Raw genomic sequence first — 10,575 nt, forward strand, 5'->3', positions numbered from 1 at the left:
TTAATATGAATACAAGCTGTGTATCTAGATTGAGCAGATCTACCACTGCACTACTCTGTTCTCCAGCTATGAGATCCCTTAGAACTTGTGGTTTCTCCAGGCCACATGCTTCGACTCCATCTTTTTACCACCTCCTCTTCCTCCGTTATCTCTCTCTCTCTCTCTCTCTCTCTCTCTCTCTCTCTCTCTCTCTCTCCCCCTCTCTCCCTCTCCCCCTCTCCCTCTCTTCCCCCAACTCTTCAGCTCCACATTCCCTTCCCCTGCCCAATCACCAGCTCTTGCCTTTATTTTACATGTTAAAATGGGGAGAAGGTTCTGATGAAGTTTCCTGAGACTGAGTACTTGACTGACTAGGCAGCCCTTCTTGGGGAAGTGGAATTAGCATCAAAATACAAATAGCTCCAGGGCAATCCACAACACACCCTCTCTAGCATGTTGGGGTAATGTTCTAGAGCAGAGCCCCAAGTAGGGGTGCCTGGGAAGTGGTGGGGACTGGCTCAGGGGAGAGAAGCATTTTCCCTGAGGTTCTGGTCTTCATGCCAAGGTCTTGGCCTCAGCAGGCTCTTCCCCTTATTTGCATCTAAGACCCAAGACAACTCACCTCCATGGAGCCAACCTATAGTGAAGATAGGCTCCAACAGATCAGATAGAGAGAGCCCAGAGAGAGCCTTGCTTCGAGATCTTGGGAGAGCCAAGGTGTGGGAGTATGGGCATCTGGGTAGGAGTTTGCCAAGGGAGTGGAAGCACGAAGTGGGGAAAATGGATAGGGGTGCTGCTTCTAGTCATGCAGTTTGTGTACTGCATAAAGGTTTTGGCTGAAGTGACATATGGAGGCTGAGGCTTTCTTGGCGTGACCACCATTTAGTATATGGAGAGCTACGTGAGGGGAGGGGCTGCCGAGAGGCATGGACTATTTTATAACTCTTAGTCTCAGAAGTTTTCTCATCTTGGAAGTATCCAAAGCTGTGGATTTCTAGGTCTTATCCGGAGATGTTGATATCACCATTCATGGGCGTTGGGCATCTGGGATATTTCAAGCTATCTGAGTAAATGTTATGTGCATCCCACAATGGTACACAATGGTGGGGATCTTTATTTGATCCATATGCTTCGAGTGGTCGCTAGGAAAGATTTCTCGACAGTTCTAAAGGGCTGGTCTCTGAGAGGCCTTATCAGCAGGAGCTTTGCCAAGATAGACTGGCACGAAGTTGCAGGGTACAGCTGGGGAGTGGGAGGTGGGTGGGCAGTCACGATGGCAGCTGGCAAAGCACCAGGCCAGGTCGTGGAAGCCACGTGCGTGTTGCTCATTGCAGGTACAGGCAGAGATTAAGAGGAAATGGAGGAGCTGGAAGGTGAACCGTTACTTCACTATGGACTTCAAGCACCGGCACCCGTCCCTGGCCAGCAGTGGAGTAAATGGGGGAACCCAGCTGTCCATCCTGAGCAAGAGCAGCTCCCAGCTCCGCATGTCCAGCCTCCCGGCCGACAACTTGGCCACCTGAGGCCTGTCTCCCTCCTCCTTCTGCACAGGCTGGGGCTGCGGGCCAGTGCCTGAGCATGTTTGTGCCTCTCCCCTCTCCTTGGGCAGGCCCTGGGTAGGAAGCTGGGCTCCTCCCCAAAGGGGAAGAGAGAGATAGGGTATAGGCTGATATTGCTCCTCCTGTTTGGGTCCCACCTACTGTGATTCATTGAGCCTGATTTGACATGTAAATACACCTCAAATTTGGAAAGTTGCCCCATCTCTGCCCCCAACCCATGCCCCTGCTCACCTCTGCCAGGCCCCAGCTCAACCTACTGTGTCAAGGCCAGCCTCAGTGATAGTCTGATCCCAGGTACAAGGCCTTGTGAGCTGAGGCTGAAAGGCCTGTTTTGGAGAGGCTGGGGTAGTGCCCACCCCAGCAGCCTTTCAGCAAATTGACTTTGGATGTGGACCCTTCTCAGCCTGTACCAAGTACTGCAGTTGGCTAGGGATGCAGCTCAGTTTCCTGAGCATCCTTTGGAGCAGGTCAACCTGAGGCTCCTTTTGCTTACCCGACATCTAAGTTGTCCAGGTGCTCGGCTCCTGTGTGCCTGGATGACGGGAGGGCTCCGGGGTCTTTCAGTCAAAGACTTACATTGAGGTGGGGTGAGAGTCAGAGAAAAGTTCTGGTGCTTTTCATTTGTTCTAAGAGCTGAGAGCCAGGAATGCAGAGTCAATTGGGAAGGAGATGGGATAGCTGATGATCTTACCATGTCCATGACTGTGCCCCTGATTCAAGACCGGATCATGTGGTGGCTTTATTTCTACACTTCTTGTCCACAATGGACAGTCTGAGGAAGCTCTTCTTTCAGCCACAACAACCACAGAAAGCCCTTTCTTCTCCCCTCTTGTTTCTCCATAAGTCAAAGCCATGTTTAGAACGGACCAGCCACCTTGCGATGAAATCACTGAGTTCTGAAGCAACTTTCAATTTCCACGAGCCAAGTCCTGGGTCCAGGGACGCCCCCACAGCCCCACCTCTACTAACTACAAGGATTCCTACATGCCGCTCCCAGCCTGGACACAATTACTAAACTCAGAATTTTCTGCAAGACTTCCTCCATGTGCCCTTGACATTTGGGTCACTCCTGGGCCCTCTTAGGGTGTTTGGAAGTGATACTGTGTTTATCATGTGCATGGGCAGAAGCTGCTGATGGAAGGAGTGGTGGCTCTTCCAGTGCCCGTCTTCGCTCTCCAGCTGGAAGTTGCACAGCCATAACCTAAGACTTTAAAATAAGGCCACATCCAGATTTGGGAAGATAGAGGGGGAAACTAGTGCCATGGGGCCACCTGGCCCAGCTCACTCCACGTAGATGCTTGTTCTTGTCCCCGCCTCTGTGGATGTGTTCATGATTGTGCCCTGCAATGCATGGGGAGTGTGGGATGGTGCCTTGCTTGCTGTTGTATTAAGTAGAAGGAGTTCTAGGAGACTTGAGACAGTGTTTCTGAAGGAGCCATTAGAAAGACTGGAGAAGGTTCTAGTTGGTATGATTTAGAGATGTGTTCTGTGTTCTTGACCAGTGAAGTAAGTTCTTGGGTCTTTGGCAAAGCTGGAAAGGGAAAGGACCTCCTTGTTCTTTCCCAGAAACATTTAGTGGCTTGGACCAGTCACTGAGGATACTCATTGCTCTTCTCCCCTGCACCCTACCCATCCTCTCCCCTGCTCTGAGAAACAGGTTGTCAGCCAAACAAGACTCAGTTGATCCCCTTGCACTTTGGACAATTCTAGGAAGCCCAAGCTGTTTAGCAGAAGCCTTGGTTCAGGATTCCAGCTGGGTTCATGACTGTGAACACAATGTGCCCTGTGCTGGGCCACAACTTCCTTGCTTGAAAGGAAGGAGTGAGGTGGTTTCTAGTGCCTCTCCAGGTTCTGCGTTAGTTAAAAACTAAGGCAGGTAAACCGAGATGCATCCTTGTGAAAATCATTTAAGGTGTGCGTGCAAGCGTGTGTGCCTCTGTGTACATGAGTGTGTGTGTGCGTGCGTGTGTGCATGCGTGTGTGCCTCTGTGTACATGAGTGTGTGTGTGCGTGCGTGTCTGTGTGTGTGTGTGTGTGTGTGTGTGTGCGGGTGCATGCGTGCGTGCGTGCGTGCGTGCGTGTGTGTATTGAGGGGAATGACATTCCATTTATTTTCCCATTTGGATACCACATGCTATCCAAAGCTGGTAGAGCAGAGGGAAGCTCGGGCCACGGACCTTTGAGTGGGGCCTCAGGCATGATGTGCAGACCTAGCCTTCTATGCCAGGCAGGGACAGGTTGCCTGTGGCACCCTCCATCTGAGGTGCACCCCTTGGGCTATGAACCTCATTCACTTGTCATCACCCCCACCAGTGGGTCTGCTTCACTGTGGAAGGAAAAACTGTGACTTTTTAGTTGCATTACTGCAAAATAGCAAAAATCGGATAACCTGAGCCCCGCTGCTTCCTGTGCCATGGGCCTGTGTCCTCCTAAAACGTCCAGGTTCCTGTTGCTTTGTTTTTCTGTCTGAAGGAATCCTTTTGTTAGTCTCCTGAGCAGATGTACCTGAAGGAGTCTGCATGTTCCATGAGGGTCTGGCTCTCAGGCTGCAGGCAGTGAAGGGACAGCACGAGGCTGGGTAAAGCCCTTCCCCCTTGACCCTCTTACATAGTGCAAGCAATAAGACTTATTGATTTGTGTGTATCCCAGTGTACATCTGGGCTTCTGTCTAAACACCAACCATCTTCTCTTGGAATGGGCCCCAGGCAAGGCTTGTGTTAATATAGCCTGGACCCGGAAAAGGGAAAAGGTTAAGGAAATCCTGTCCTGTAGGTGAAAAGGGCTTCATGGGTTTGCAAACCTGGAGGCAAGAACAGCGGGTTTAAGGGGCATCCAGCCAGTGCAAGATTATTCCTGGGAAGTGAGGTCTTGCTCTATGAAACCTTAAAGGCCAAATGGACCATCCCACTTTGGGGATGAGGACATCCCTGTCCTTATCTCTGTCAAAACTGTCCAGCTACAGAGTAAGCAGCAAGTGTCAGGAGAGGATGTGGTCCTCAGAGTATGGTATTCCACATAGGAATGCCTAGGCTGTCAGGAAGCCAGAGGGACTTAGAGGTGCTGCAGCTTTGAGCCTCTGTATGCACCATGCTTAAGATCTGACTGCTCTCTCAGTGTACAGCGAGGAGGTTTTCCCTGACATGCTCAGTATCCCTCAATGAGTCCTTTCTTAACCCTCATTTCCCCCAAACTGACTTCTCTGGGGAGCTGGGATGGGGCTTGGCCAGGGACAGGTGTGGAAATAACCCTGCACCTGTTGCCCAGTTCAGGGCCTCTGCTGTTTGGTCTGTACCCTCTCTTCCTTGGAGGGAAAGCTACAAGAGACTCTCTTTTTAACTCCTTGAGTACCCTTTGCCCCCCACCAAGAGAAGACAGCAAGTCCTCTGACACTGCAAGTTTCCCTTGAGCCTAGGGAACTGGGAAACCAGGTGGGCCTAGCCTGTTTTTGAATTGCATTGAATTGAAGTCTACCGGTATTGCACAGCCCTGCATGTGAACCAGATGCAACACTCCAAGCAGCTGTGGAATGCAAGGTACCTTTTGCAGGAGTGGCTGTACCTACAGAAAGCCCAGGAGTCCACAGTTCAGTGCAGCAGAAGCAACAGAGTTGGCCTGGTGTAAGGATACCTACTAGCAAACATGGCCTCTCCATCTCTTCTAGGACTCCACACTTCCCTACCCTCAAACCCGAGGTGGCTATGGTTACACCATTATCTACCCTCAAGCTAGGGATGAGGTGGAGGTGAAATGCTCCCTGTGGGTTTATAAGCCCTGAAAACAACATTGCTGTGTGTTCATTCTTAGAGGGAAGACCCTTTGCAGCCTGTCCAGTGCTTTGAGCCCTTCTGGGTTAACCCGTTGGTAAAACCACCAGCATGAATGTGAGGATGAGGCCAGAGGGCTCTGGTGGACATCAAATCCCAGCTTTACCGCCATCACTGTTTAGTTTGCTTTGAAGGTAAGGACGAGGAGAACTCTGCTGTGAGCAGCTCCGTGCTGTCTGCCTAGGAATCCTTCAATGGTATGGGACACTCCTCAAGTGAACCAAATGCCCATTCTTTCTCCCTCCCCTGAACTCCAGGTCCTGTGCTGTGTCTGTACTCAGCCGTGTGTGTTTTGTCTGCTGTCTGTCTCCTGAGGCTTAGCATCTGTCAGGGCTGGGGTGGTTCAGCCCTTGGTACTCCAGATGCGGTTCCAGGCTCACTCGTGGGAGCTGGACCGGTCTGGGTTTAATCTCCCACAATGAAGATAAACCCCATGGACCTCACTGCTACTGCTGCCTCCATTAACGCTGTACTCACACCTTGTCTGGGATTTTAAGGATGTCAAACTGCTGTAGATGACTCAATAAATGTCTTATCGTTTTCCTCGGTGCCTGTAAATTGCTGAAAGTGGAGGGCAGGGGAGAGAGACAGAAGGGGAGGAGACTCCTCCCAGATCTGATTATCTCATAATAATGTAGTCTGCAAGGCCTCAGGTCCTTTTGGATTCTGGAAGAGGGGCATGAGGATGGGGTTGGGAGAGCTGAAGACGGAGGAGGGGAGGAAAGGAAACTTTGGCCTCGAAAGGCCATTCGCATGATGTGTGGAGCTCTGTTCACTTGGGTGCCTGAAAATGGAAGTGGTTTACCCCAAAGTCTTTGATGCCTCATGGCCTTCACATAGTTTGGTAGGAATGGCCCACACAGTCTGAAAGCTTGCCTGCAGGATGTGTTTCAGCCCAGCCCAGGTGTGCCCTTGCCTGTCAGTGTTCCTGGAGAGACACCCCTCTCCCCACCACACAAAGCAATGGATTCTAAGGAGCTCTCCTTTCCTCGAAGGCCTAGTGATTGCTCTAACTCTCTAGCTCATTACGTTAGTAATATTTTAATTGCCAACAAAAGGATGTCAGGAAAAGCCACAGAATCCATGTTAGGGTGAATAAACAAGACGAGTTACCCAGAGCTACATGTCATGCCAGAAAACTGATGACCAGGTTGTTGTCACAGCGGCTGCCACCATCCCAAGCGATGAGTCTGTTGTGCTGGGATATTGACATTGGGGTTGTCACTGCCTCTGAGGTCCATTGCTTGAGATAATCTGCAGCAGAGCACCCCGCAGGGAGCATCCTGCCTCTAACAGGGCATTGGTGAGAGTTTCATCTGATAGGTTTGCCAAGGGCTGTTCCACCTGCGGGCATGGCGCTTTACTGCTTCTGAAAGCAGGTCATGATTACAAATCTGGAGATTTGGAAATCATTCCCAAAGTATTCAGGAGGCCTGAAAATAGAAAGCACTGGCCACAGTCGCCTGGAAGTCACAGTCACTATAGAGATAACTGCGCCAGCTATCAGACCACTCTGAAGTGACACCAATGAGATAAGTTGAAAGACAACAGATGTCAGCCTTCTACTTGGATAGGCCCTAGAGGCCTCTCCGGTGTCTAGGAAGCTAGCTTGTTCTGCCATTTGAGGCTGCATCTGTCCTTTTCTTCTGTTGGGAGATTGATAGGCCATGGTCCTTGACTGAGTCTGAAAGATAATCTCTCAGTGAGTCAATTTGCTGGCCGGTCTCTCAGAAGACTTTCCTAGAGCTGTGGTCATTTGAACGAGGACAAATGGAGGCTCTGTATTTCATTCTTAGTGGTCATACTCAAGAATCAAAGCTGAAAAGAACTGCTGACAGGTTGGGAATCTTGAGTTCCATATTAAGGTGGAATTTCTTGGCAAATGTGAACATCAAACTAAATACTTCGTGGGAATTAAGGATCTTTGTCCCTAACACTGACGACTAGTTCAACCTCTTTCTTCCTATGTCCTACAGAACCCCAGAACTCCAGTTTTTCCTAGGTAACTCCTGGCTATTCTTTGGTAACAAGTAAAATTCCTTTCTGGTATCCAGGGTTCTCAATCTTTGGCTGCACCAGAACCACCTTATGTTTCTGGGCCCACCTGCAGTTTCTGATGCAGCATGGCTCTCTTAGTTTGGTCTTTATTGCTGTGAAGAGACACTATGACCATGGAAACTCTTATAAAGGCAAACATTTAATTGGGGCCGGATTACATTTTCAGAGCTGTGGTCCATTATTTTCATGGTGGGAGACATGGCGCCAAGCACACATGGTGCTAGAGAAGAAATAGTCATAGGAGGGGATATGGAGGCAAAGTTTGGACCAGAGACTGAAGGAATGGCCATTCAGTGCCTGCCCCACCTGTGGCCCATATATATATATACAGCCGCCAAAACTAGATAAGATTGATGAAGCTAAGAAGTGCATGCTGACAGGAACCGGATATAGATCTCTCCTGAGAGACAGCCAGACCATGTCAAATACAGAGGTGAATGGTAGCAACAAACCACTGAACTGAGAATGAGATCCCCATTGGAGGAATTAGAGCAAGGATTGAAAGAGCTGAAGGGGCTTGCAACCCCATAAGAACAACAATGCCAACCAACCAGAGCTTCCAGGGACTAAACCACTACTGAAAGACTATACATGGACTGACCCAGGGCTTCAACTGCATATGTACCAGAGGATGGCCTTGTTGGGCACCAGTGGAAGGGAAAGTCCTTGGTCCTGCCAAGGTTGGACCCCCCAGTTGGGGGGGGTGAAGGGAGGGTGGATGGGGAAGGGAACACCCATATAGAAGAGCGGGGGGAGGGGATAGGATAGGGGGCTTATGTCCCGGGAAAACGGGAAAGGGAATAACATTTGAAATGTAAATTAAAAAATCCAATTTAAAAAAAAAAGTGGAGAGTTCTACATCTTGATCCACTGGCAGCAGGAGGAGACTCTGCCATCCTCAGCATAGCTTGAGTGTGGAAGGCTTCAAAGCATGCCTCCACAGTGACACACACTTCCTTCAACAAGACTACACTTCCTAATAGTGCTAGTCTCTATGGCCAAATCTTCACACACACCAGGCGATGGGACCATTCCTACTGAAACCACCACAGTAGCTGAGTTTGGTTTCAGCAGTGCTTGTGTCTAGCGCTGCAAGAACTTCTGCTCTACCCATTCTACCTAAGGAGACGTGGCTGGATACCCCAGCCCATGTGTGAGCCTTGGACTTGAGCAGGGCTTCAACTCTTAGTGGGGTAGACAGTAAAGAGACACCGACAGCATGGGGTCACTGTCTCTCTTAAGAGGCCCAAAGAACCACAAGAAAATTGACCTTTAGATGGCTTTTCAGGCAGTCCTGTAGACCACCAGAGATGATCTGAGAATCTGGATCCACGAATACAAATCATCTTGGGTCTTTGAGCCATTAGGGGCAAATTCAGATTCCATACTCAGATTCAAAACTCCCAGTAAAAAATGGCCTAAAGTAGGCAGAATTTTATTTTCCTCACATTAAGTCTGAAATAGAGAGTCTGGAACTGGTGCTGTGGCTTCATTGTCCCCCAAGGGGCTATTCCTTAGCATGTGAGTCCAGGTCTCAAAGTCAAGATGGCACCTGGAACTCTGGATGACAGCATACTCAAGAGTGAAGGGAGAGAAAGCACCTATCTCCCCATTGTCCATTATTTAGTCAATCAAATCACTGTGCCTCACTCCAAGGCACTTGTCTTAGTTATATTCTATTACTGGGAAAAGACTCAATAACCACAGCAATTCTTACAAGAGAAAGCATTTAACTCGGGCTGGTTTGCAATTTCAGAAGTTTAGTTCATTATCGTTATGGTGGAAAGCATGGTGGCATTCAGTCAGACATGGGGCTGGGGAAGTAGTTGAGAGTTCTACATCCAGATAAGCAGGAAGAGAGAGCCACTGGGCCTTGCTCAGAGTTTTGAAACCTCAAAGCCCACCTCCAGTGACACACTTCCTCCAACAAGGACACATATACTCCAACAAGGCCACACCTCCTAATCCTTCTCAAGTAGTGCCACTCCCTGGTGCCTAAGCATTCAAATACATGAGCCTACGGGGGGCATTTTCTATTCTAACCATCAAAACAGGCGAGCTAACACACCTTCAATTATTCTGGAAGAGAAAAGTGTATACTGACTATAAAAAGATAGTTCACGTTGTACTTTCAAGCCCCCAATTCTCTGGCAAGTCTGATGGTAGTCACCTGGCCCTTCTCACACCTGTAGAGACTGCCTATCTTTAGATTCCCACTTTATTTGAACCAAATAAGGGGCATGGGTTGTTCTATGTGGACCACAGAATGACCCTGAAGTTCCTCAGTTAGAACTGATTACTCCTACCCTCTGTAGCCTTGCTTACATCAAGGGATGAACATGTGCTTCAGTGTTTTGGGTTTCCTTCATTCCTTGAGCTCCTTCATATGTCTATATTTGTGAGTGTGTTTTATGCTGCGGGATCTTCTGTACTCATTAACTATTAACTTTTAATTTTAATTTTTTAATCAATGGACTTATTAATTAATTAACTTTTCAATTAGAGTGATCTTGAGAGAAATTTCTTTTGGTGATAAGAACGAACATCATAACTGACATGAATTCCTAATTGTCACCTTAAGTAGAAGTTAAATGCTTCTCAGTCTCTGCATTGTTAGGTTGCCCCCTAGTGGACAGCACTGTGCAGTTGCTGCAGCTAAGGCTGAAAGATTAGAATTCCCTGTGGAAACCTGGGTATCAACCACTCTTCCTTACACCCATTTTAGGTTAGAGAAGTAGTTCTTAGGAGAGGATTTTGTCCAGAATCAAACCTTGTCTTTTAGACAACATCGTAAAGGTCATTTTCTTCACTTGTGCATTTATTCCGGGTTTTCATTAAAAGGAAGACTAGGTACAGCAGTGACCAGGCCCATGACTTTCATCTGTTTATTCAGTAGCTTCTTGTTGAACATTCATTCCTCACTGGATTACTCTGAATGGTCCCCCACTGTCATATTCTACTGAGTCATCAATAAGGAAAGAAACAGATTGTGATTTTTGGTGGAAGTTTGTGTCATGAAGAAAATGAAACAGTTAAAGAAAGAACAATTCTGGGGCTGGGTAGCTATTTTAGAGTGGGTATCCAGAAAGCTGGAGATATAGAAATTTGAGAATTATAATGCTCTAAGCCTTGCAACTTTATTAAGGTCTCCCCAG

At 48.4% G+C, this 10,575-nt stretch overlaps 1 protein-coding gene across 12 annotated transcripts in view; it reads left to right on the top strand.

Annotated features, from left to right (window-relative positions):
• Adcyap1r1 (ADCYAP receptor type I) overlaps window positions 1-5,905 on the top strand; it is a 49,085-nt gene extending 43,180 nt beyond the window's left edge. For all 12 annotated transcript variants that reach the window (XM_087655821.1, XM_087655825.1, XM_087655822.1 and 9 more), the window contains 1 exon segment: window positions 1,314-5,905. In XM_087655821.1, the coding sequence (XP_087511947.1) occupies window positions 1,314-1,502 (189 nt within the window). In that variant the 3' untranslated portion in view covers window positions 1,503-5,905.
• The last annotated feature ends 4,670 nt before the right edge of the window (window positions 5,906-10,575 follow it).

Source organism: Rattus norvegicus, chromosome 4 (assembly GCF_021556685.1).
Source record: "Rattus norvegicus strain SHRSP/BbbUtx chromosome 4, alternate assembly SHRSP_T2T, whole genome shotgun sequence".
Lineage (NCBI taxonomy): Eukaryota > Metazoa > Chordata > Mammalia > Rodentia > Muridae > Rattus > Rattus norvegicus.